This window comes from Carassius auratus, chromosome 8 (genome assembly GCF_003368295.1).
Source record: "Carassius auratus strain Wakin chromosome 8, ASM336829v1, whole genome shotgun sequence".
In the NCBI taxonomy this organism is placed as follows: Eukaryota; Metazoa; Chordata; class Actinopteri; order Cypriniformes; family Cyprinidae; genus Carassius; species Carassius auratus.
Genome location: NC_039250.1, coordinates 27,078,181 through 27,106,156, shown reverse-complemented (window position 1 = coordinate 27,106,156; position 27,976 = coordinate 27,078,181). Strand labels below are relative to the sequence as shown.

Genomic DNA, 27,976 nt, shown 5'->3' with positions numbered 1-27,976 from the left:
TTTTTTGATGACGTAATTACATACCATCAACCATTAATTTTTTTTTTCTTTATTGTTTTCTTCCAAAATCCATGACATTTCTTATCCATAACAAAACAACGACATACATCTCTAAAGAAGCAACATTATGCAGAGAGAAAACAGACCAAACAAACTGTTTTCAAGCGCAGCATCAGTCGCTTGAAGGGCATCAGAAAATAACTGTGAATGTCAAAGCAAAGACAGATAAGATTTTCAAAATCCACGTCATTTTATGGAATAATCCCGTCAATATTTGACAATAAATAAATGAGTAAATGTCACTGCGCAGAAGTTACATATTGCATATCTGTCAAACTGCTTTCAACATTCACTGATCGTTATCAAAAGATGCCTTTACCTAACATAAAACATGGGAAGTATATACACACTGGCATATTATTCACAACGTAAGGCACTGTGTCAACATGATTTGATTATTCTAGAGTCTCCTGAATTCAAAGCAAACCCAAGTTTCCAATCAAAAGTAGTTCAAGGGTCCACAAATGAGACCACGATGTATCGTACGCCCTGTACGGTGGGCAGACCCTCGTGGTAGTGAGTGAGGCGTCCGGGGTGCATGAGCGCCCAGCCTCTCCGGGGAGCTCTGATGGAGCAGTCGTACCTGAGGAACCGGCAGCCACCGCCCTGAACACAAGATCACTGAGCGTTAACACTGACGGCTCTTGCTCTGTCAAACCGCTTCACAATAACAAACACATATTGGAGAGAATTGGGATGGAAAGAAGAACAGAAAGGCCTTCCAGTTTCTGTATCTCCACATCTCATGCTTTCAGGAGCGATGCCTGCAGGTCAAGACATGCTGCTGTCTTACAACATTTACACTTCACCAAACAATAGCTTGCATGCCTTAGATTCAAGATATGAAGAAACCATGTATTTATATTGCTGTAGATTAGGTTCTTTATACTACTAATTATACTTTAGCCAACTTAAATACTTGAATTTGTTACAGCCAATCTATATATACATAATATTTCTATTTTCGGTCACTTCAGTGAATTATATGATTGAACTGTTTAATAAGTCTGCTCTGCTCTTAATATACACATCCTCAGCCCTAAGAAAAGTAAGTGAAGTGTCTCTAAATCCAAACATAACATTAAACTATCAAGTTTATTTCTCATTATACTCCAAAACAAAACAAACAAAAAAGCAACTATTTTACCCCAGCTTTAAGTCTTATGCAAAGCAAGCTGGAAAGACAGTTTCAGGTATTTCAACAATTCAAATAATTAAATCAACCAAAAGCAAATAATTACAATTTAGAAAATTAAGAAAACTAAAGACCATGTGAATTTTGTAAATCAATGTTAATAATAAATAAATAAATAAAACCCGTAATAATTTCTACACTCATTCTGCACAACAACGATAGCATAATGTTATCAAAATAGTAAGCAAAATTTATTTTAATTGTTTATGAGGAGTGTTATTTGCTTTTAGACAAGAAACTAATCCGACACCATGATTCACGGTAACCAGGAAAACAAGGTTTTTGATTAGAACAATATAAAAATGCACTTTAAATAAGACACAGTCGTTGAACTTTTTTTTTTAGTGTAACAAACAAGCATTTAACAAAAAGATAACGGTGTGCAGCGAAGTATTTTCACTCACCTGATAGTCAATGCCCACTTGATTGAGCGCTATATTGATGGTGAAAGTAGAGGCGTCATGATGTGGTCTCAGTGCGGGTTGTTCATCAGGTTTATATCTGACTACAAACGCCAGATCAAACTGAGCCTGTAGGACACACACACACACACACACACACACACAGATGCAGAGTCATCATTCAAGGAAAACACCTCCACTCCGAGACATATTACAATGCCCATGTTTCAAGACCACGAGAATAAAAATATTACATCTCATCATATCTTTATGAAATATTCATGAAATAGACTGTGAATGCTGCTTCATGTTGACATGCAAACATCACCCAGTCAGGAATGTCTTCATTTTTACACTACTAGTCAAAAGTTAATCTAATTAAAATAAGATTTATTTTTTTGTTTTCTGAAAGTGTCTTCTGCTCACCAAGGCTGCATTTATTCGATCGATAAAACAGTAATAAAAGTAACAGAGCGAGTCTTACCCTTGTGTAGTATCCTGGATACATTTGCTCAGTGACCGGCGCTACATAATCCAACAGGAACTTGTGCCACTCTTTTTCGTAGCCCACCTGATTCATGTGGATATCAATAGTTGGGACATTTTCATATCCACCTTGGATCCTAGTGTCCTAAAAGCAAAATAAATCATAATTATGCTTACATAAATCATAAAGTAAGGTAAATAGCATGGGGATGACACAGGAACACATCAACATACCACATTTCCTCCTCCTGACCACTGGCCAAAGTGCTCCATCTCTTCAATGAGATGTTTGCAGGCCACATCAGTGAACACAGGGAACCAGTACACATCAGGACACGGCTACACACAGAAGAGCACACACGCAGAATGACTTCACCAAAATATGTTTTTCCTGATGCTCACCATTGAAAAATAAAACAACATCAGAAGTACAGTAAAATACAGCAATATCGTGAAACCATATTCAAATATTAAATAACTGTTTAATAAATGTAATTTAAAAAAGTTACTCCAGTCTTCAGTGTCACATGATCTTCAGAAATCATGTGACACGTGTTGAAAACAGTTATGCTACTCAATATTTTGTGGAAACTATGTTTATTTGGTGAATAGAACATACAAGTTTAAAATAAAAATGTTTTGTAACACTTTAAAAGTATTATGTAATATTAAAAACCGTAATCTTTCGAAAATACTGCTGTTATGGCACCCAATGCTTTGGTGAGGCTCATCATGCTTGTCATGTGACACAGCAGAAGTGATATAGGCTTACTTTTTATGTATTTTTTGCTCCTTTTTTATTCAAAATATCAATTCTCTCGATTCTCAAATATTTAAAAGTAAATGTATTTTGCACCTTTGTAGATTATGTTAGTTGATCTATAATGGGCGATGGGCAAAGTAGCCTAATACTGTAATCTATTAGCTATGCATAAAAACCCGTATTTTTAATACAACTGACTATGCATTTAATGTGAATTTGATAAAAACATTGTTATTTACTAGAGAAAGAAATCAAAAAGCATTTCCATTACCAAAGAATATTTCACGCTCTCATTATAAAACTCTCGTTATAATCACTGAAGCTGTTTACACTGTGAAATGAATATCTACTTACATTCGAACATCTGCATTTTGTTGTTTCTGATGAGAGAATTACACAGAGAATTCAGTCAGGTTTTTGACTCATCTGAACGTCTCTGATTGGTCCTTGCATTCATAAGCTCAACAGAATAGTGTGTGATTGGTTATAATGCGCAACACTGTAAAAACGCGTCTGTCTCTCGCAGCGAAAGCAGATTTGTATTTAGCAGCTGTTCTAATCACGCCTGTGTGATTGTATCAAACATAAAAAATATTATTCGCTATTAAGCTGCATTCAAAATCCACTTGGCTCAAAAATCTGAGGGGGGCACGTGTATGACGCCTCTGATCGCATGCCTTGTTTGAGAACTCACCGTTTCTATGAAAGCTTCTTTCAAAATTTTGGAATAATTCTCATGAATGTATCTTTCCTCCCAATCCTGTTCCAGAGAAAACATTAGAGAAGAACATTAAGATTCAGCTAACAACAAAGCAATGATGTCTTGTATAATATTCAATGAAATGATGGGATTTTATCTTACCACAGGATTTTCAAAGATCTGCCAGAGATCATTGTGCAAATGGTTTGTCTGGTAATTTTCAGTCGATAAAACTCGACCGTAGGTGTGCATATTTGTTACAAACATGAAAACACCCTAGGAACGAAATTTATAGATATCAATCAGCAATACATACTTACAGGATGTAAGATATATTGTTTATTTCTTCAGTTTAATGTCTGACCTTGTTTCGAACTCTGGAGCAGAAGGCCATATCCGGATCTAGCGTTGAGGATTCAAACAGGTCAGGATCTTTGAGGTCAGTCCTCAATGCATCAGCTTTTATCAGGAATATGTGAGAGACGTATGGCACATTCCACAAACCCCTGTGGAAGAGAAGCGTCACGTTTGCCATCCGCCCCGGTTTGATGCATTTCAAAAACTGCTTCATATTTTCTGAGCAGTAATATATATACTAATCGTTCTAGACCACCGTAATGTTTTTTCCTCTTCTGTTAACCAAGCCTGCATTTATTTGTTCCAAAGTACAGCAAAAAAACAGTACAATTCTGAAATACTTTTACTATTTGAAATAACTGTTTTCTATTTTAATATATTAAGTTAGCTCCCCAAGAAACAAAATATCATTATTATTTTATATGATTACTATTTTAAACAGCAGAGTATATATATATTTTTTAGGTTTCTTTGATGAATATAAAGTTCAGAAGAACAGCATTTATCTGAAATAGAAATCTTTTTTAACATTATATATATATATATATATATATATATATATATATGTGTGTGTGTGTGTGTGTGTGTGTTTATTAAGCCCGACTGATATTTCGTTTAGCCGATATTATCGGCCGATATGAGCCTGTCGCCGATAAATCTGTATCAGCAAATATGATGCTGATATTATTATCCTATTTTACAGAACCTATAATGCAAATTAAATGTTTCATGTGTAATCACTTAGTTTGTCCAGCAGAGCGTGCTGCATTGTTTGCTACTGGCGACCCAGGTCAGTGTAGTGTAGGGATACAAATCTTCACCCAAGTCCGCTGCCTATATTTGATCGTCACATTACAATTATTCTAATTCGTAGTTTTTTATGATGGTATGATGAATGGATGGCTCATTTTAACAGCAGATTCAGTGACGTTAGAGAATAGAGTTGATCTGCACATCTGAGCTGAACTCATGCTTATCACATCCTTCACATCACATCGAGCAGCGAATTAGAATTATATTGTATTTTGTCGCGTCGCTAGTGGCTGGTGTAGAATCGAACCCATTTTAATCATGTATGATAAGTGATGTTGTCTACACCGTATTCAGTAAACCGATGCCTTGTTCTATTCATGATGTGCTGACAGAAGTTCAAATGATTTTCAATGGTCATTTTGTCGCGTCCTGTTGCAGTACAGACATAGTGTCAGCATAGTGTGTCAGTACACAGTCAGTAACGTAGCAGATTGAAAAGTTAGTATCTTTCAGCAGTTCAGTAGACGGTGGTGTTGTGGTGGCTTGAGTCCATTTGAGTTGTGATTTAACGCTACGTTGTTACCTAGTTGGAGAGACTCAATGCTAAGTAAATGAACAACAATGTCCCAGTCTTTTACTCTCACAATGAGCTTATCATATTCGTTTGCTACATTAGTAGGGCCCTATGATTTCAGCGATGCAGAAAACATCGATGGAATAGCGGAATCCAGTCATAAAGATGGACATAAACGCTAATTTCGTGAAATTTGTCTTATTTTTGATGAATAAATAAAAAAAAAACAGGCCAGTAAATATATCAATATAGACTGTGTCTGTGAATATTAAAACTGCAAAAAGATGATTTAAATACCCATTTTCTGCATGTTCATTAGATAACCAGAAAATACACAATACAGAGTTTGTGAAAAAAAAAAATATTATTCATTATGATTATTTATTCATTTTTGGTGTTTACATTTGGAAAATGCCCCTGTTGGTTTGGCAGTAGCTTGCTTGCCTTACACAGTTACCTTTTTTGATTTATTAACTCAAGTTATATACATTTAGTTCTATTTGTGTTAAGTTATTTATAATAAGTGAAGTTTACTGTTGAGTGCACTGATGTCACTCATTTTGAATAATAAAGTTTATTGTTAAATTGTTAAATAGCATGCCTCCACTACATATTTGTCACATCAGTGTTTGATCACCACATTTGAGTTAACATTGCAAAAAATTGTGTTTATATTATGTTTACGTAGGCTATATACGGTATTATATATACAATACCAGTCAAAAGTTTGGACAAACGATTGGGAAGTGTCCAAACTTTTGACTATACTTTACTAAAATGTAGCTTACACATAAAGAATATCAGCTGACATAACGGTATTAGTCTTTTTTTTTACTCCATAATATCGGTATCGGCATTAGCCCCCAAAAACCCTTATCAGTCGGGCTCTATTGATCAATTCAAAGCATCCATGCTAAATTAAGCATCCCCCCAAAAAAATAGCTTTTGAAAATAGTGTATACTGTTACAAAATCATTTTATTTCCAATAAATGCAGATCTTTGGATCTTTCTATTCATCAAAGAATCCTGAAAAAATGTACTCAACTTTTTTAAACATTGATAATATTAGTAATAAAAAAAAATTGCTTGAGCATCAAATCAGCCTATTAGAATGATGTCTGAAGGATCATGTGACACTGAGGACTGGAGTAATGATGCTGAAAATACAGCTTTGACTCACAGGAGTAAATTACATTTTTAAATATATTAAATTAGAAACCAGTTGTTTTAAATAGTAATAATATATTTCACATTATTAATGTTTTGCTTTGCATAAATGCAGGCTTGGTGAGCAGAAGAGAATTCTTCCAAAAAAAAAATATATATATATATATTGTAAAACAACTTTTGACTTGTAGTGTATCTCTGTGGATTCTCAATCATATCACAGAACAAATGAAATGAACTAAACACCATCTTACACGCGGTGTCCTTGAACTATGTCTACGTAGTCCTCTGATCTGGCGTAGTACCCATCCGCACTGAGAGCGCCCCAGAAGTTTGTCCACAGACGCCCGGGTTTGGTCATCATTGGTGCAATGAAAGGCCTATGAAAAACAAAAATAAATTCCAATTAGAGATGCAACAAAATATTATTTTGATAATCATTTAATGTAACGTTTATTAGAAAGATTAATCATCATCGATTATTTCACTGATTATTAAGTAGACATTTATTAATTATTCAGCTTTTGCAATTAGTTAAAATATTGAGTTTACATATTCTAACAAATAAATTCCAGCTTTTGAAAGTCACATTATGCAATTACAATTATACAATTAATTTACACAAATAAATATATTTATAAAACCGTTTTCAACATTAATACTAATAACTAATGTTTACCATGATAAGAATGATTTTTGAGGATCATGTGACACTGACAACTGCAGTAATGATGCTGAAAATTCATTAGAAAGTAGTATAATTCATGTAAGCCATGTAATAAAACACATTCATATTTATACTTTTAATGTGACCCACCAGTTTTCATTTTAAGTGCATAACTGTACCTGTAGTATTTGTGCATGCACTTGTTAAGTATCTGTAATATTCCTTTAAAGGCACCAGTTACATTGCTATATTTCAATAGAGAACATAAACTCAGCAAAGAAAACATGATTGCCTTCATTTGTCAAGTTCATTCTACACTTCAAGTCTTACTTCTTCACTTACTTATTGAGCTCAATAAGGATTCGAAGTGCGTCTTCATTCTTTAAAACCACATCCACGTCTATGCTGAAGAAGTATTCACAGTCAATGTTATCTCGACACATATCGCTGCAGAAATAGAAATAGAAAAAAAGAGATCAATGGAATATTCAAAGCACAGAGGAGCTTAGTGTGTGCAATGACAAACTATATGCTGTTTGATATGGTCATTATTGAATACTTTAATAAAAAATAAATATTGAAAAGCCCACTTACAAGCCGATGTTACGTGAGGTCACAGGATCTATATCCTTCTCTGGTCCAATCAGCTTCACTCCCTGGTATTCGGACTCGTGATCCTCTAGAAACGTGCGTACGTGGGGTTCGTGGTGTGATTCCTGCAAAAGATATCAATCTCATTATATGTATTCAACATACAAAAACATCTATGAAGAATGACAATAATGAGCAACGTAGGCAACCCGATTCATTAATAAACAAAAGGTTCATGTGAAAAACTGGTGTTTAATGACATTCAATCTGATCTGATACGCCTTTAACAATAAAGACTCAACTTATGAAAGGAATATCATATTATACTCAACAGTCAGGCACAATGTATTAAACAGAACAGGACAGTTGTATCAATTTCCTGATTCACATAACTCTAAGTTACATGTAATGTTCACTTTATATATAATTACCTCATTGTGCCTTTAAAAATAAACTCAAATGAGGACAATTGGGAATTTTAAAGGCCGTTTCATACTGAGCGTGATGCTAAAAAGCGATACGAAAAAACGATGCAAATCGCAGACGAACGGTGCTTTCTAGGGGTGTAACAATTCACTCGTTTTCTGCATCGATTACAAACCCTGAAGATTCAATGAAGTGATCTTTAAACATGATTTTTGAATCGTGAATTGCGATTTCAGACAGTAATCGATTTAAAACGCTAAGAGTCGAATGAATCACGATTTCTATAGCAATTCAATGCTTTCAAAATATATACACATTAAAATACTACACGCACAAATTAATGGAGATCTTAAACAGTGTTTGTGCCTCGCATCTCTCCTTCACGCGCTCCACTGTTTAGTGCTCATGACTGTCACAGGATTGTCTCACTGACACGTTTTCGGAGCAGATAATGTGTGATCTCTTCTTAGGACTTTTGGTCAGTAATGCCAAAGTGAAGTAGCTTTACTTTTCTGTATCTTTTCATTCGCTCTTGGCATCTTACTGACGGCGTTACCTGAGCAGTCGAAAGCTGCGTATTTATTGCATGGACGGAGCAGAAATGTAAGAGTCTAAAGCATACGCACAGCTCCATTGAATGATAAATGTGTTTTAACAATGCTGGTGAACCGAATGTTCCAAGGAAACTGGTGAAATAACCACATCATTAACAACAACCTTGAAAAAAGAGCACAAGGGTTATCTGATAATCAGATGCATGAAAGTTTTGGTACCATTTTTATAATTGTTTGTAGTATATAAAACAATCATAAATTTGCCATTAGGAAAAATTACAGATTACAAATGATTGATTGATTTCTTACAGCAAATGTAAAGTAATAGATAAGAAAATAATTCCTTGTAAATAATAATAATTATTATTATAATAATAATACATACACAAAATTATTGTATTTTTCATTTCTGTCAGTTCTAAAATGATGTCTATGCCTCTGGTGTGAAAAAATGTTAGCCTATGCATATTACTTTCAAAGCTCAATTTTAAAATCTTGGCTTAAATACATGTTCACATTTGACATGTCATGCCATAGCATCATTAAACTAGCATCTAACGATGGACAAAAGTATTTTTCCCCTCTAACCTGTGCTTCTCTAAACATAAAGGCTAATAGAAATTAGTAGTAATTAAGAGTAATTTGCCCCCTAAGCATTACCTAAGCAAAGAATCAATCCTGTGAATGCACTTAAAGAATGCAGAATCAAATTGTTATAATCGAATCAAATAAAATTTAATCTTTCTAAAATCATAAAAATCGTTCTTGTATCGAATCAAAAACCTATGAATCGTGAATCGAAAGTAATTGCTATCTACCCAAAGATTCACAGCCCTAGTGCTTTCACATCGAGCGTGAAATGATTGTATTCTCGCCTGCACACTTGGTGGCGCTGACCAACAACGCAATTTTCCTCAGATATCTATTTTCTATATGGATTTAACATCATCCACTGCTCAATATACAGCATAACCAAACTATCTATAATGCTTACAAGAATATACAAAGCATACAGAATATATATCGTCATAATCATGTCTATTTGCTCTCATATTTAATGTTTTTTTTTTACGTTAGATCTTGAGATTGAACGCACTTGGACTCATAACACTCGCGCACATGGAAGAAAACAGACAGTGCTCGCCAGATCACATAAACTTAAATTAATATTTAGGACATGTGAAAATTAATTTGTTTTCGGATACCAAAGATAATCTCTTGCAGGATACTCTTCTTTGGTGTTTGTTTACACTGGTTTTCGAAACAGCGCCACACTTCTCGCCCTTTTTTGAGCAAAATCAGCTGCTCTGGGCATGTGATCTAAGCTCAAATCTCATTGGACGGCCCATTTCGCCGCAGAGCGATGGAAAAAAAAATCGACAGTCAGGACGAAAAAAAATCTTAGCCTTTTGTTGCCATTTTTTTGTGCCGTCATCGCACCAATTTTCGCGTTCGCGTTCATTAAGGCCTTAATTCGTAACTTTGGATGAAAACATAGTTATTATAAAGTGTTACTGCTTAACTGTTAAAAAATGCATAGAGTTATAAATCTGAACATAAAATTTTACCTCATTATAGATGAATAATTGGATCCGGTTTTTGGGGTATTTGAGGTTAAGTAAGCGCTCAAAGAACACAGTGACAAAGGGTGTGGGCTGCTGGATGAAGATCCCGATGACCACCACGGGATATTCACTCTCCTGCAGACCATAAAGACAAACAATTCATGAACCAAACAATAATTCACCTAAAGCTTCATTTCAGTTGAAATGTATATGTTTTCGCTACTTATAGAAGTGTCTATGAATTCTTATGACATTGAAAAATGGGCATCTATTAGACTTTTGTTAATTTACATATAATGATTTAATCTTTTTTTATATCCATTTTCATAACAATATTTAATAATGAAATTGTATGGAGTCCCTTGCATTACATGCAGAAAAAATAAATAATAATAATAATAATAATACTAGTAAACGTAAGGCCCACCTGGAGTCCAGAAAGCGGTCGCAGATTCTCATTACAAATTGTGCAGCCAGTCTCAAACGTCCACAGATTTGGGATATAGTTCCCTAGGTAGTTTATCTGAAGCTGAAAGAAACAGCATGTCATGAAGATGATTCAACTGAAGAAGGCAGAAAGCCAGAGAAAAGATCTTGCTTTCGCATTACAGTTATTTAGATAATAACAGTAAATGGTTTTACTTTGGTGGGTCCATTGCCATGAATAATAACAGGCAGCGTGTCATAAAGCACATTTCTGGCTCGCACACGTCCATCTTCAAACTTCAGCACCACCTCATCTGTTCATGCAATTAAAAAATGATTAGCATTAGCATTCTGATTAAAATTACACAAACATATTCCTTTAGTGCTGAGGCTGAATTCTGCTTGAATCATTGTGCAGTAGTTATATGGTCAGTTAAATGGCCATAAGTATCCACTGGCCCACTTATAAAGGATTTCCTCCATAAATGTTTGAAAGAATCTCTCTTGGGTATCTGTAATGGATACCTCTGATCTAGAAAGAGAAAGGAGGCTTTTTAAACAGCCTTTTGAAGCTGAAACAGTGAACTTTTCAGATGATGAAGAACTGGGAAAAGTGATATTAACAGAGGATGAATGGGGGATTCATTGCAGCGTAATGTTTCGTAATGTTCTTCTTCTTGCTTTCTTACAAAAAGTTGTACTTACTGCATCAATATTAATATGCAATGCATTTACAGGGTTTGTATCACTTTGTTGTACAGTGCTTTGTTTCACATTACTTATACTTACTGATGCAATAACTATGGAAGCCGGTTTCCGTCACAGAATAATAAAAAAAAAAAAGATTTTCATAATTGCGTGATACAAACTTTAACATAAAGACATAAGGAAAAATAAAGTTGCAATTCTGAGAAATAATGTCAGAACTGCGAGATACTAACAAAATTCTGACTTTTTTCTCAAAATGTATTTATTTATCTCATAATACTGAGTTTATAAAACGCAATTAAGAGTTATATTCAGAACTGTGTGAGAACATATCAACCTGCCCCCCCCCCCCCCCCCCAAATTGGACTTTTACTCACAACTGCGAGTTTATATAATGCAATTCTGACTTTATTTCTCAGAGTTGTGAGTTTATATCTCAAAATTATGACTTTTAACTTGCAATTGCATTTGATAAAATCAGAGTTGCAAGATATAAACAGGAAATTGCAAGAAAAAAAGAACTGCAAGAAACACAGTCAGGGTTTTGAGATTTAAACTCGGAATCGTGAGAATAAAGTCAGAATTGTTCGTTTTTATCTCGCAATTCTGACTTTATTACTTGCAATTGTGAGTTTATGCAATTCAGTGAAAAAAGTCAACTGTCTTAAAAAGTCACAATAAACTTTTTTTTTTTTCAGTGACAGAAACAGGCTTCCATAAATAACTGTAAATCATTCCATAATAAATCAAACCCTAATCTTAACCCTAATCCTTTAATAAGTAAATGCGGTCAATTAATACCACTCTGTACTTTAATGTACAGAATGGTTACAGTATAACAACACCATTTATTATTTATTTATGGAAATACACTTTGAGACCAGGAAATAGCCAATTTTGTTATCAATTGCAAAGTGAATCTAAAGATAAAAATCTGGCTATAGTTTCTCAGGTCATTTTAATCAGACACTTTAAACTGAATTACTGATCCACACAATGAGAACTTACATGAACTAGTAGTCTACAAAACCCTTGTTTACTTTACAGTTATTAATCTCTTACAAATGGCAGCATACATAAATATATATATATGTGCTGTGATAACAAAACGGACTGAAGCTCCAGCTCCACCTGGGCTGTAGTATCCAGCTGGGATGGTGTACGTGTGCTCAGGCACATCTCGCAGTCAGCTCCGACATTCCAGAAATGTGCCATTACAAGCAACTGGGAAAGTCGCTCTCCTCCCACAATCTGGCAGTGAGTCAAAACTACAGCCGGCAGCCGAGCAGAGCACAGCTTTGAGCTCAGATACGAGCTCCGGTCCACATGAAACCAATCAGCATTTGAGACCCTCAGCAAAGCATTGCATTAGCGAATCCTCATTAAACTGAAAGGCTACAGAAAGAGGAAACTTCCCAGCAGGTATCAAAGAGCAAGAACTGTACTGACGCTGCACTTTTGGAGACCATAAAAAAGGACGTTTTTCTTCACAGAGCTGATGCTAGTGAGATTTTTGCAGAAGCCTCCTAAAACAGCTTTATTTCTAAAGCAGAACACAAAATTATACACTTACCAAGAGCTCCGTGGAGATTCTGGAACAATCTGCACTTGCTGTCCACAGTTATATTTATAGACTTCTAAAGAGGAAATGACAGGGAAGGAAACGTCAAAACGCAGCATAAACACATTTAATATGCATCATTTCTGAAACTGTGAACTTGAATGTGCATTCTGAAAACAAGCCTAAATATCTTTAAAAATGGTGCAATAAAGTTTTAGGGAACAACACTACACCCAACAAACTATACTCAAACACTCACTCTTTTCTCAGGGTTGATATATATCCTGGTGAAATAGAGCTGGTCACTGTCACTGTCTGCACCTGACCAGTCCGAAAGCATCTTTTTAAGGTTAGGTGCATAGCCAATGAAGCCTAAAAAAAAACAAAAAACATGTAGCGTTATAATTGTAAAAGCCTATAAATAGACACAAAACCTGTGAGTATCTGGTTTAGATGTGCAATCGGATGATTTAAACGTGTATTTTAATTATTAGTCATGAAAAGAAGGAAGAGAGCAGATTTTCAGAGACCACCGATGGCAATAAAGACAATAAAGATTATTTCACATCTGTTTGTTAGTTTCTGACATCACTCTATAAGTATGAGTGTTTCTGGGACTTTCTGAGAGATTGTGAGAAAGGAAAGTAAAAAAGGAAGAAGCCTCAAATGTCTTAGTAAAGCAGTTCTTCCTTGGTAAAGTTAACTCTCTACAAAGACTAGTATATATAAGCTTAAGTGAGATTTGATATAGGGACTGTAATACATGCAATGATTTGCTTCCAATCTGTTCCATGCACCTTTCCATCCAAAACTGTAAAACTAATAATTTCATAATCATAGGGCTTTTGAAATAAATAAAAACCTAATTATAGCACCTACTGTAATCAGAAAAGTCAAATATAATTGTATATAAGAAGCTTTAATGGTAATTGTTTTTCAAAGACATTTTTTTAATAGTACACTGAACAGGACAATTATTACCGGTATTATGTTTTTTTTTTTTTTACTGTTGTATTACAATACTAAAATGTGATCTTAATGGCCCTAAAAAGAGCCTCTTTGTATTTAAACAAAATTACATTTATTAATTTACTCTTTGGATTTTGTGGTGAAATATCTGATGCATTCAAGTCACATTGGAAAGATTGTATTTATGAGATGTACGCACATCAGCACAACATAATTATGAAGTCTCTTCATTTTCTTTAAGAGCTCCAGTTTCTGAGTTGGCTTCTGTATTGACTGTAATTGTGTTTAAATATTTTTTTTGTTTCATTTACAATAAAACTAGCAAAATTGCCTGTAAAAAAATATTATAATATTGTACAATTATGATGGAATATACAACAAATCAGGTTACACACCTTCATATATTGAATAAAAACGCAAAAACAGTGATGCATTAATCATTTTGAAAAAGTTGAATAAAATGTTTGTAGAAAAGGACATTGACGTCTTGTGAAATAAGTGTAAATAATGATTCGTAACATTCATGAATCCAAAACTAATGGTGCATCTAAAGCTCTTGAGTAGCAGTTAGAGAAGAAGAGAGGAATACATACCTCCTGCCCCGAGGAACCTCTTCCCTTCTCTGACATGAGGATGCTTGTCTTCCAGGTGACGGTCCGGCCAGATGAGCGTCTCGGCAGAAAACACAACTCTGTGCTTCGCCTGCTGAAACTTCTTCAGCAGCTCTTTCGGACCAGAAGAAAAGATCACGTCATAGCTGTGGAAAGCCCGAGCATAAACACTCGTTACTGTCAATGCTCAACACTGATCGCTGAGACAGTCCAGGCGAATCGGCATATGATGGACGTTAGTACCTGTCCACAAAAAGAATGACTCTGTTCTCCTCCTGTATGTCCTCCAGAGCAGACTTCAGCAGGCGCACCTTCTGCCCTCCACCCGGAGGAGACATGTAATCTCCGCCTGTCCATGTTTCACCCCCTCCGAGAACCTAAAAAACAGCAGACGAATGTCAGGCAGCAGTCTGCGGATTACAGACCATCAACTGTGTTATATAGGGTGCAGCTAACAAAAATGTCAACGTCCTAGTTAACCCTGAAATCAAGAAGAAGAAGCAATAAAAACATTAGAAATAACATTTTTGTTGCTAAAAGTAAGCCTAGTTTTTGGTTTTTGAGCATACATCATGGTAATATCTGCTGCATGTGACAGGTCAATACTAGACATACAATATATTTATATTCATCAGAATACATGAAAGGTACAGTAGTAATGATTTATGCTTTATGATATGATGTATTGCAATGTTGAGAATTACCGTTTTGGCAAGTTTAGTATACAGGACGATGATGCATTAACTAAGGTGTAATTACAGGAAATTAACATACTAAATTTATTATTATATTTACACTTGTATTTTGACCATTTAGTTGAATAATTGAATAACCATTGACAGACAGAGCAAAAGCCAAGTGAAAAAGATTCATCTTTTCTTGCTGTGACATATATACAGGCATATGAATAATTACATATTTAATTCCCCAGGATTAGTCATTAATAAAGCAACAGTAAACTGAACGATTTTAATCATTTAGACTAAGATAATTGATTACAAAAATTATTACAAAATAAATAAAAACGCTATCAACGTGCCACTTGGGTCCTTCTGTGTCAGCACTTAAAAAATTAAAATGATTTATCTTTTACTGCACGCACAAAAAAAAAACCTCAGAGTAAACGTGTTTAGATGAGATTTTGTGATGTATAGATACAAAAGATTGCACTTTATTAATAAGCTCAATGTTGAACTGCCCATTACTAGATATTGTATTTATTCATAACTATTTCACACAGTAGCTGCTGATGAAGTGCTTCACCTTGATGCTGTAGTTGAAGTGTTTGGCAGATCTCAGGAAGCGTCTGAAGCCATCGGTCTCCTGCGTGGCCACAGTCAGCACCAGAAGATCTCCTGAGACACACACACACACACACACAGCAGTGTTGGTCAGCTCGTGTGTGTACGTGCTGCACGAGCACATCCTCATGGGTCTCCCACATCACTGCTCTTCTTCTGAGGATCACACAGGAACTCAAGGCACAGCTGGGATATTAACTTACTCTTACACACTACTAAAACCTGGCGCAAGGAAGCTAATTCTGCCGAAAAAGAGTGATACTTCTTTAGGCGTTTTCTGTCAGTCTGTCAGATCTTTCTTGCAGCGCAGTCTTCCAGCGTCCGTTACTTTACAAAATATCCGTCGAGGAGAAAACCAGCGTGTAGCTACAATGTAACAAAATGTTTTGTTGAACTCACATTTCGCTTTTCTGTTACTTTTATTAACAGTTAGAGAAATGTAATAACTTTTTTTTTTAATTTGCTGTAATTTATCACCATAGTTCTACTACAAAAAAATAAATAAACAAATAAATAAAAACTGGTATAAACCATGGTCTCCATATATTACCAATGGTTTTGCTAAACGAATCATAGTTTAACCATGGTATTTGTTGTATACTGTGGTTATAAAATGCTAATCAATGCGCGAAAGAAAAAAACAATAATAAAGAAAACACTTTTACTACAATATGATATCATATCTGTGTGGGTCCACGTCAGCGCTGAGTCTCGCTAACGTTTCCTAACATGTCAGGTTTGCAACGACCCTTAACAATCAACCTGAAACTGCAGTAGAGAGGTCGGTTATCGTGTGTAGAAGCGGTGTGTTTATCTGATCTGTGATGAGCTGAAGTTGAGCCTTACCCTCGGGGATCGAGCCCTGCTGATTACAGTCAAGCGGAGAAAATGTCGCAAACAAACACGCGAGGACGAGCAGGACTCCTCTCATTTCTGACCCGTTCTTCTTCTTCAGACCTCCACAGTTAACGGCGTCTGATGAAATAAGGCCTTTCCTCGAGAGAAAGTTAGTTGTAGATTCCCGAACAATCCCAAGCCTGCCCACTTTTGGCTTTCCCCACCCCTGGGCTTCAGCGGAAGATCCCTGACCTCACAACAGAGAAGGAGCCCACTGTTTGACAAAATTTTGACTTATTCCGAGAAATTCAGAAAAAGGTGTGTGACAACTATGTCTGTCCCAATTTGTGTTTAAATGTATCTGGGGGAAGAAATAATAATAATAGGCTACTTAAAATTGTTAATAATAATAATTACGTCAGTAAATATTTCTCATGGTTAAAGCTTGTCTTAAAAACAAGAAAAATATAAGTTTTGTTGAACACCTGTCATCCCGTGTAAGCTTGAAATTAGACACATAGGCTTTTCAACAGTAAAAGTAAATAATTTTCAGCTTTTTCAGTCATTTAAAACACAATACTTGAATATTATATTAATATGATTACATGTAGTTAATATGCATTTTAAACTTATGTCCTAATAAACAACGCCACAATTCGTGCTAGGCATAAAGGGACATTTATAACCTTTTAATTATGAACATTTATAACCTTCCATTTGAAATCTGAATTTTAATGTACAGTAGCCTAATAGTAAATTGGACATTATGCCAGCCAGACTAACTAATAATAATAATTCCATGACCACATTTACAATTTACAGTAGGGTCAACAATATTTATTCAATATATAATACAACGTAAACAACGCCAGGTTGCAATTGCAGATAAACTGTTCTTCTCTCAGGAAAGCTCTTATTATGAGAATGATATTATAAGCATTTCGAAATAATCAGAATAAATTAAGTGCATTTATCGAATTTCACCCAAAAAAAAAAAAATAATAATAATAATAATAATAATTTACAAATAGGTTATGCAAAATAAGTAAATACAGACCCCCTTTTTTCGTTTCTTTTTTCAGATAACGTTACTTTTTCACACACGTGCACACGCGCGCGCGCACACACACGCACGCACACACAGCTCAAATAAAACAACGAGGGCAGCAGTCATCACTCGATGCTGTAAAGCCGTTTCAAAGTCGATAAACTGTTCTTCTCTCAGGAAAGCTTTTATTATGAGAATGATATAAGCATTTCGAAATAATCAGAATAAATTAAGTGCATTTATCGAATGTCACCAAAACAAATAAAAATATAATAATTTACAAATAGGTTACGCAAAATAAGTAAATACAGACCCCCTTTTTTCGTTTCTTTTTTCAGATAACGTTACTTTTTCACACACGTGCACACGCGCGCGCGCACACACACGCACGCACACACAGCTCAAATAAAACAACGAGGGCAGCAGTCATCACTCGATGCTGTAAAGCCGTTTCAAAGTCGATAAACTGTTCTTCTCTCAGGAAAGCTTTTATTATGAGAATGATATAAGCATTTCGAAATAATCAGAATAAATTAAGTGCATTTATCGAATGTCACCAAAACAAATAAAAATATAATAATTTACAAATAGGTTACGCAAAATAAGTAAATACAGACCCCCTTTTTTCGTTTCTTTTTTCAGATAACGTTACTTTTTCACACACACGCACACGCGCGCGCGCGCACCCACACACACACGCACGCACACACAGCTCAAATAAAACAGCGAGGGCAGCAGTCATCACTCGATGCCGTAAAGCCGTTTCGAAGTCCCCAGGTCAGTCTTATATGCTGGTCCAGGATCAGTTTTGTCTTCCATTACTACGTCACAATGACGTTAGACGTGCTTCTAAGGGCTGATCCCAGAACAGCGCTTAGTCCAGTTTGAACTACGACCGTTCTTGGGCTTCGACACTTCCGGTATTTTTACGGCAGCCTGCTCGGTTCCACAAACAGAGAAGTCAGCTGGCTGAGAGATGACATGTACACACAGCAAATACAACAAACAAACGAAGAAATAACTCAAATCTGTCAGAAACACGCGATTACGCAACGCAAACATTGCTTCGAGGCGCTAAAGTAAACGAGGAAAGGACGAGCAGAAATGTTTTGGCTAACGTTTAGTCACCTGACGAGTCTGATAACAACAACTACAGCGCTGCAATAAATGCCAACTCTTTGCAGATACAAGTGGCTCGTTTAACAAACTTTGGATTTGTTTTTTGCACGGAAAAGCGTGTTTGCCTCTTTAATGGAGAAGTAGGAAATCCACAACTCTGTGACTGAAGAAATTACTTCAACTCTTCAAGTCAAGCTTGATAAGGTTATCCTACTATGTGTGTCAGAGCTGTTTCCACTCCAAGCTTTTACTGCTGTCAGGAAGTCCTGTAGGGATCGCCCTCGACTGAGGAACAGCAGGCGTTTATGTTCAGTCCATCAAAGAGCATTTGGAGCAAAAGACAGCCAGACATGTGGCTTCAGCAGAGGTTAAAGGGTCTGCCAGGTCTGCTCTCGAGCAGCTGGGCCCGCCGTGTCCTGGTGGGATTACTGCTCCTCCTCATTTTCTACTGGTACCTGAGCTCAGATGGGCTCCTGAGGTTTCTCAGCATGTCCCGAGACTCTGGAGGAGCGGCGGGGGCTTGTTTGCAGACTGATCTTCACAGGTGGGTGTCATTGGTGGACCGAGGGGAGGGAGTGGTACTCACTCCCCAGACCACAGAAACTGTCCCGTTTGTGGTCGGTAATGGACATTTCCTGGTGGATTTGGACTCTAATAAACTCTGGGTAGCTTCATCTTCACAGCCTGGATCCGCGCCGGTTCTCCAAACAGACTACGGGCCGATAGTGCGCCTGCAGATCCCGGGAACACGCTCGGAAGCTCGGGGAATGATGCTGAGGTACACAAAAGGCTCTGTTTTTTCCAGCAGGTGCATCCTAACAGCGTCTCCTCGCGACTGCGTCGTCATCCGAGAGGAGTTTGTTGCGCATCGCAGCCGACCCAATGTTTATCTTCAGAGGGTTCACGTAACGAACCCCACAGACCGTCCGGTTTCCATCGACCTGGTTTCTATTGAGTCTCTGTCGTTTAGGAGCACCGCGGAGAAGATGGAGGAGAAGGAGTTTGTGCTCTCCTCAGGACGGGTGCTCACGGAAAAGAAGGACACCGTGCTGGTGGTGGTGGCCACAAAGAAGCTGAGCGCCAAGATTCAGGTTTCTGCCAAATCTGAATACTTAGAAAACCTGGTGAGTGTGATTCACACCTCGGAGCCCACCGAGGGCGGGAAACTGGACGAGAGCCTCGGGAAACTGAGAGAAGCGGTCAAGAGAGAGATGGTGGATGTCCTCCGAGCAAATGTGGAAGAGCTGATGAAAGAGCACCAGCAAGCATGGGCGGACCTCTTCATATCTGGCGAGTTGATTGAGCACAGTCTGACATAAATTATTCACTTAAAAAAATATATCAGTATATGCATTTCAGGTTCATTATGAGTTTCTTTCTTCTGTTGAACACAAAAGTAAATATTTTGAAAAATGTTTGTTACCAGACAGCTGCTGGCAACCATTGACTTGCACAGTATTAGTATTTTTTTATTTTCCATACTGTGAAGGACAGTGGCTACCAGCAACTTTTGCTACAAGCATTCTTCAAAATATAAAATTCTGTGTTCAACAGAAGACAAAAATTCATAAAATTAGGGGTCATATCAACACAAAATGATTTTTTTTCTTAATCTTAGAAGTGTTCAGTTTGTTATGAGGACAAACTGTGCATTTTAATTTTAATTCAAAAAAATTTAAATCCCCTTGGAAAAAGTAAAGTAAGAAATAAATAAGTATTAAAAATGTTGCTAATTTAAGGCCGGTTGCATAAACTATTTTTAAAAGTTAGTCAAGTATTTTTTTTTTTCTTTAAGTGTAAACCTAAATTCGGTTACATATAATTAGGTTAGTCTTGAGCTGAGTCCAAAATATAAGACTGATTCCCCTTCAGTTAACTATTTCTTATGCCACTGTTTGTGCAGCTTCCCCCTGGTTTCACAGACAGGGTTTAGATTAAACCAGGAACCAGGATTAGGCCATAGTTCAATTTGTACATTTTTATTAACGCACCTTAGAAAAAAAAAACATTTCTGGTGAGATTTAAAATAATGGCACTGATATATTTTAAGATCAGTCAATGCAAATGTATTTCAGTTCAAATGGCTCAGAAATGCATTTTAATCTGAGGCTAGTCTTAAGCCTGGTCTGTGAAACCGGAGATAAGAAACTAGAAACCGCCATTAGTCAAATATGAGTATTGTGTGTCAGGTGAATTGTTCTTCTGTTCCAGCCACTGCACTCCAGAAGGTGGTTTCTGCAGTGATGACTTTCACTCACACAGAAAAAAAAGGTTATTTTAAGAATTGTTCACTGAAAGGTTCTTTGGGGAACCCAAAATGGTTCTTTATGGCAGGGTGTTGTGTTGAGGCAAGTTGGAGCTAAACTCTTTAGGACACACCTGCCGTAAAGATCCATTTTGGGTTCCCCAAAGAACCTTTCAGTGAACAGTTTTTAAAATATATATTTTTTTTTTCAGTACATTTTAAGCATCTAAAAAACATTCACTATAGAGAACCTTTTATGCAGTGGAAAGATTCCATGGATGTTAAAAGGTTCTTCATTGAAGTTCTTCTCTTCACTTTGCTGTATATTTAAGAGTTTGTGGCCAGCAATCTATCTCAGCCTGTCTCAGATTGGTCTTTGACAGTAACCGCTGCTGATTAGAAACAAGTTAGGAAAAACGAATGAGGTCTGAGATGCAAGTCTGATTGGTTGAGCTTCAGTATGTCTTGTCACTCAAATGCGACAGTATGCAATTAAGCGCTCTTCACGCTTGCATAAATATGTGAGCTGGTTTTAGTTTTATATGCCAACTCCCGATGATAGTGGCCACACAGAGCTATAGTTTACAAAAAGTCATTTATATTTATTAAAAAGTCATTTATATATAGTCATATTCTACATCTCTTTTGGCCTTCTTTATTTATTTTAGTCTTTTCAACAACAAGTAGGACAGGAGACCTAGCACAGCAGCTGTAATTAAAATGAGATTTGAGTTAACTTACTGTACAAGGCTTACATGTCAAGACAAATCTGGAAAACATACTATACCACTTTGCACACTGTTTGTTTTGTATTTTATCCCATGAAAACAACCAGCCTCCCTTATGATTCATATTTTCAAGTTTTAAAGCTTAAAATAATGTTTAGTTCATGAGGATTTGATCTGAAATGTGCGTGTAAACATTTCTCTCTTGCGTTGCCTTGAAGTTCAAAAAATAAATAAATAAATATATATGGTTTAATAAAAATAAAAATAAAATTTGCCAAAAGGTAAACAATGACAATTACTTTTGCACAAATATAAAAGAAAGAAATGTTGGTGTACTTCAGGGAAAATGTAAGTGTGATGTGATTTAAAGAACCTAAAAGGAAATGTTTCATAGTCTTTTTTGCTGCTTTACAGGTGTGGAAATCCGAAAGATCACAGATGCCCATACTCCGTCCAGTCGAACAGTCAACAACACGCTGTACTACATTCTGTCGACCTCCACAGCGCCCCTCCTGGACCAGAGACTGACCGCAGAAGAGACGGAGCGCCTGGAGTCCAGTCTGAACTACGCCGACCACTGCTTCAGCGGCCACGCCACCATGCACGCCGAGAACCTGTGGCCGGAGCGCCTCTCCAACGTGGCTCAGATCCTGCAGCTGGTGAACCTCTGGAACCTGACCTTCCAGAAGAGAGGATGCAAGGTCCTCGTGGCGGCAGGCACTCACGGCATGATGCAAGGCATGGTCCTGAGTTTCGGCGGTCTGCAGTTCACCGAGAACCACCTTCAGTTCCAGGCCGACCCGGATGTTCTTCACAACAGCTACTCTTTGAGGGGCATCCATTACAATAAAGACCTTATCAACCTGGCCGTGCTGCAGGACGCCGAGGGCAAGCCCTTCCTGCACGTGTCCGTCAAGCCCCAGGAGAAACCCGTGAAGCTGTACGCCTGCGAGGCCGGCTGCATGAACGAGCCCGTGGAGCTGACCTCGGAGCTGCGAGGCCACATGTTTCCGGTGATGGTGACCCAGCCCATCACGCCTCTGCTGTACATCTCCACTGATCTCACTCACCTGCAGGACCTGAGGCACACGATGCACGTCAAGGCCATCTTAGCTCACGAGGACCACATGGCCAAGCAGTACCCAGGCCTACCCTTCCTCTTCTGGTTCAGTGTGGCGTCCCTCATCACGCTTTTCCACCTCTTCCTCTTCAAACTCATCTATAATGAGTACTGCGGGCCTGGAGCCAAGCCGCTCTTCAGGAGCAAGGTATAGCCGAAGACGCACAGTTTTTAGGGGTGGGAACTGTGGTGTGGGTGAATCTCCTCTCCCTTTTTTACTTCTTGCTCTCATTCTGCGCAACTCTCAAATCCTGCCTTGCAAGATATTTTTACCTCTGGAAACTAATTGATGATACTTGGTTTGGGTGACCCATCAAACTGCTGTAATTGGAGGGCTGGGCTTGCTGGAAATAGTTGTCTGCAGTCTTCAGTTTGGGTGTGACTCTCTCTATGAACCTCTTGATGAACTGAAAGCACCAGTGCTGTAAAGACACTATTCAGTGAGCGCCACATTTTTTTTTTTTTTTTTTTCGCAATCTGACACAATAAAAACTGAGTTGTGTCCAAAAACATAAAAAATCTATATATATATATATATATTTATTTTGTTTTATATGAAATGCTATTCCAATTTGGAGAATAACCATTTGCTAATTATGTTTGAAGGACAGTTTTTTTATTATTATTATTATTAATGTAATTTATCTTGTGACTTCCAGCAGACTTTTTTTTTCTTCATATGTAGTTTTACAGCTCAAGATAATCTGTCTAGAGTATTTAATTCAGTTTTTTTGATGGGATGATAGCAGGTGTGTAAACCTATCACTGGTGCCTTCAAGTCTTTCTTCTTCCAAGTTGGTTTAAGGGTTTTCTTTCTCTGAAATGTGCTGTCTGCAAACCCTTTTTTTTGTTATGCAGGGGTCTGAAGGGGTTTTAAGTTTGAATATCTTCTTGTTGGTTTGGTGAGGTGAAAGTTGAGTTTAAAATTGAACCCAAATTCGCTTTTATTCATTGATCACATTCATCCCGCATACAGTAATTTATCTCAGTAGGGTAAAGCCAACACTGATGGTAGTTTTGGTGACATTTTTGATAGCAGTTATCATGAACTTCAAACATAAGGTATAGGCTGATTTGAATAAACCTCACAGAACAATCAAGAACAAGTTTGTTTTGCCACAAAATCAAATCAATCAAATCATCCCTCTTATAATGTTCAAGTAATCAAATACAGTTTCACATGATCTGATGTGTAATTCATATCACTGCTGCATATGCACTGATATCATACACCTGAGCTGTACTCCGTTAGATCTCTGCCAACATTTACACAAGCTCTTTTTCCATTTATTATTTACTTAATGTGAAGATTCTGCATTGTCCGCCATGTGCGTCTCCAAGCTTCTTCCATTGTTGGAGTGATCTTCTGCATTTGTTAGAATTCTGCTGTTTTTATTCAATTAATCCAATCAAGAGTTAGACGGAGTTCTGTTATTGTGACACTTGTTCACGTTGATCTTAAAGATTTCCTCAATCTGGGGTCACGGAGAGAAAACCTGTCAAGTAGCATTGCTCCTTAGTCAAGTGAAACGAGTACATCACATGAGTTGCCTTAAAATGTGTCCCTTAGACATCTTTGCTCTGCCCAGTTAAGGCTGTTCTGTTCCTGCTCACAAAAAAAAAAATGTATGCCCTTGCAATTAAGCCTGCTTTAACCCAGCTCAGCTCTAGTGTCCAAGCATGCAGTTGTAATTGCTGTGGAAATGCGTTTATGCCACCTCTGAGCAGTATTAAACAGTCTATGTAAAGACACCTAAAAGCCACTTCAGAAGCACTTCTGTGCCACCTTTGCAGTGTGCATTAGTGTGTGTAACACATTGCTTATATTTTTTTTTATTAGTGGGTGCAAAAAAATTTACATGTTTTGGGTTTTAAAAGGCAACTCAGATGAGTAAAATCATTTCCCAAAGATAGTACACGTAAACATTTTACTCAATTTTTCTTTACTCAATTTACTTCTGTTGAGAACTTGATTGAGTGTATATTTTACAATTAGCTTAGATTCGTACTGAGCGTAAATAAGAAAACAGATGCACTGGATGGACCAAATTCAACAAGTGTAAAATATGAGCGCTAAATGCCATGAAATAATAAATAATAGTAAAATAGTAAATCCTTTCCATTATCCCTTGATGTGTTTTGAAATCCACATAACACATCTTTTTTTTTTTCTACCATAAATATGCATAATTCACCCTCTATTTGTTATTTCAACAGGATGATGATTCTGTCTGAAGCCTAATCCAGTGTGCAGAAACATTAAATATGGCTCTCTCTCTGGATGTCCTCTCAGGATTGATTTTAATCACTGGAGATGTACTGATGTGTTCAAGACATGTTTTCCATTATTGCTGTGGGAATTTAATTTTGAACATTATCTAGTTTCTGTCGAGGATTATGTAAGTTGTTAAGGTTAAAATATGAAGACTATTTAAAGGTGCCCAGTCATGTGCAAATTAGTGATTAAATATCAATAATTATGAAGGATTCAAACAAGACCTTTACTGATTTATTATTCTGGCTTTATAAACAAGCACAATAACAAAATCTTAATGGAAACCAAATCAGATATGCAGCTCCTAAACAATGATTTTATGTGAAAGAAGGAAAAAAAAAAAAACATTGTATGAAAGCACAATGAAATGGAAGTAGCGACCGAGCTTTTCTTCTGTATTGTGATGAACATCTGAGTGTAACAGATCATAAAAAAAAAAAAACATGTAAAAAAAACTATGCAAGGTGTGGATTAATAATGGATTAATGTAGTGATTGGGGATTAATAAGTGAAGTCAGGCATATGTCACCTTATTTTCACTGTAATAATGAGCTGTGATATTTAAGCCCAAAATTAGATACATTTATGAAAATGCGCTAAATGAATTAACTTCAGTAGCAGAAATACTGATCCTTATTGAAACAGCTGGGAAGAGGGAATATTGTATGTATTTATTTGAAAAATCATCATTTAACATCACTGATTCATGTTTGTTTACTGTATGCTTAATCATGTGGAATACAGAATGTTGTGCTGATGACTCTCAACTCTGTCTCTCATTCCATCCTGAGGATCCGACAACAGCTGCTCACATCTCAGCTTGTCTAACAGACATTTCTTGCTGGATGATGGACCATCACCTTCAACTCAACCTTGCCAAGACAAACTGCTTGTGATTCCAGCAAACCCATCGTTACATCACAATTTCACCATCAAGTTAGGCACATCAACCATAACTCCTTCAAAAACCTTGGAGTTATGATTGATGATCAGCTGACTTTCTCAGACCACATTACTAAAACTGTCCGGTCCTGCAGATTTGCTTTATTCAACATCAAGAAGATCAAGCCCTTTCTTTCGGAACATGCAGCACAACTCCTCGTTCAGGCTCTTGTTCTGTCCAGGCTGGACTATTGCAATGCTCTCTTGCTCTTCCAGCCAGTTCTATCAAACCTTTACAGTTAATCCAGAATGTGGCAGCAAGATTAATTTTTAATGAGCTGAAAAGAATACACGTCACACCTCTGTTTGTCAATCTGCACTGGCTTCCAATAGCTGCTCGCATAAAATTCAAGGCATCGAAACCACCACTGGCTCTGCATCCATTTACCTCAATTTGTTACTTCAGACTTATGTGCCCTCTAGAAGCTTGCGTTCTGCAAGTGAACATCGTTTGATTGTGCCATCCCAAAGTAGCACAAAGTCACTTTTACGGACTTCTAAATTAAATGTTCCATCCTGGTGGAATGACCTCCCCAACTCAATCCGAGCAGCTGAGTCCTTAGCCATCTTCAAGGATCGGTTTAAAACACATCTCTTCCATCTTTATTTGACCCTCTAACTTTAGCACTCACTATTCTAATTCTATTCTTAAGACCTCTAACACTAGCTTGCTCTATTCTTTTTCTATACTATCTGTTTTATTTTGATGTATAATATTATTTGTTCTGTGTACTGGTTTAAGCTAACTGAGACTAATAGCACTTATAGCATTATAGCACTTATATATCATTGCTCTTTTGTTGTTTTTGATTGCTTCCATTGTCCTCATTTGCTTATAGAAAAGCCACTAGGCCTACATACCCATTACTTCTTTATTTGGCTTCTGCAAAAGAAGAAAATCATGTAAAAACTGACAATGAATGAATTTTCTGTTTACAGTGTTTACTTCTGATTTATCATTTGATAGGTTGAACCCATCAGAGCACATATTGAATTATATGTTTTAATGTTAATTAGGAGAAGAGTTTATTAGCCCACATTCAGGTTCTGCGTAAATTAACAACCTTTTAAGTTCAGCACCAACCTATTTGATATCAAACGGTGCGTCCTGGTTCTGTACTAAATAGTGTTCAAAATTAGAATTAGTGTCAAATCTTATGACACTATGAATGTTGAAATGTTAAATGTTGAAATGAGGATCCCTGCCCAGATTTCCTGTGCATATTAACCACAAACCTCCACACATGGCAGATGTGTGAGACTGATAATTAAGTGGAGAGTTTTAGATAAAGGGGTTTGAGTGATCAAATATGTAACCTGATGAAAAAACATAGGCTTAATTAATAATCAAATGTTACCCTAAAGCACAAAGCCAGTCTTAAGTTACACGGGTATGTTTGTAGCAGTAGCCAATTTTTCTTTAATGACAAAAATCATTCACAAAAAAGTAAAGAGCAAAAAACTAAAGATCATGACCAAATTTGGGAAAAGTTAATTTTTGATTATTAATATACATTGCTAAGAACTTCATTTGGTCAACTTTAAAGGCGACCTGAAACTCTTTGAAGATTCACTTTTTTCACACATAATTAACACAAACACACACACACACACACACACACACACATACATATATATATATATATATATATATATATATATATATATATATATATACATATATATATATATATACATATACATATATATATACATATACATATATATATATATATATATATATATATATATATATATATACACATACACACACACACACACACATATATATAATACAAATAAAAAGGAAAGGTTTTTGATGTAAA

General features: G+C 36.5%; 2 protein-coding genes across 3 annotated transcripts; one reads left to right on the top strand and one right to left on the bottom strand.

Moving 5' to 3' along the window:
• Nucleotides 1–16: 16 nt before the first annotated feature.
• On the bottom strand, nt 17–17,191 carry LOC113107825 (procollagen-lysine,2-oxoglutarate 5-dioxygenase 1-like). 2 transcript variants are annotated; one of them, XM_026270577.1, is made up of 19 exons: nt 16,683–17,174; nt 15,799–15,890; nt 14,779–14,912; nt 14,518–14,681; nt 13,215–13,327; nt 12,968–13,031; nt 10,903–11,000; nt 10,688–10,789; nt 10,264–10,395; nt 7,719–7,840; nt 7,467–7,571; nt 6,712–6,837; nt 3,970–4,111; nt 3,768–3,881; nt 3,600–3,665; nt 2,377–2,481; nt 2,141–2,287; nt 1,660–1,785; nt 17–666 (listed from the first exon to the last, which is right to left on the bottom strand). In XM_026270577.1, the coding sequence occupies exons 1-19, from the start codon at nt 16,765–16,767 to the stop codon at nt 511–513; spliced, it is 2,193 nt and encodes a 730-aa protein (XP_026126362.1). In that variant the 5' UTR covers nt 16,768–17,174; the 3' UTR covers nt 17–510. The 2 variants fall into 2 exon arrangements, with proteins under 2 accessions (XP_026126362.1, XP_026126364.1); XM_026270579.1 differs by lacking the exons at nt 17–666; nt 1,660–1,785 and adding an exon at nt 3,260–3,285 and having other exon boundaries at nt 2,220–2,287; nt 16,683–17,191.
• Nucleotides 17,192–17,658: 467 nt separating this feature from the next.
• On the top strand, nt 17,659–25,561 carry LOC113107826 (uncharacterized protein KIAA2013 homolog). The gene is made up of 3 exons (XM_026270580.1): nt 17,659–20,130; nt 22,228–23,081; nt 25,151–25,561. The coding sequence occupies exons 1-3, from the start codon at nt 19,146–19,148 to the stop codon at nt 25,166–25,168; spliced, it is 1,857 nt and encodes a 618-aa protein (XP_026126365.1). The 5' UTR covers nt 17,659–19,145; the 3' UTR covers nt 25,169–25,561.
• The last annotated feature ends 2,415 nt before the right edge of the window (nt 25,562–27,976 follow it).

Coding starts and splice junctions, on each gene's coding strand:
- LOC113107825 (XM_026270577.1), bottom strand. CDS start 16,767: ATGAGAGGAGTCCTGCTCGTCCTCGCGTGTTTGTTTGCGACATTTTCT. Junction 15,891..16,682: donor GCAGGGCTCGATCCCCGAGG/GTAAGGCTCAAC, acceptor TGTGTGTCTCAG/GAGATCTTCTGGTGCTGACT. Junction 7,572..7,718: donor ACCTCACGTAACATCGGCTT/GTAAGTGGGCTT, acceptor CTATTTCTGCAG/CGATATGTGTCGAGATAACA.
- LOC113107826 (XM_026270580.1), top strand. CDS start 19,146: ATGTTCAGTCCATCAAAGAGCATTTGGAGCAAAAGACAGCCAGACATG. Junction 20,131..22,227: donor GGCGGACCTCTTCATATCTG/GCGAGTTGATTG, acceptor GCTGCTTTACAG/GTGTGGAAATCCGAAAGATC.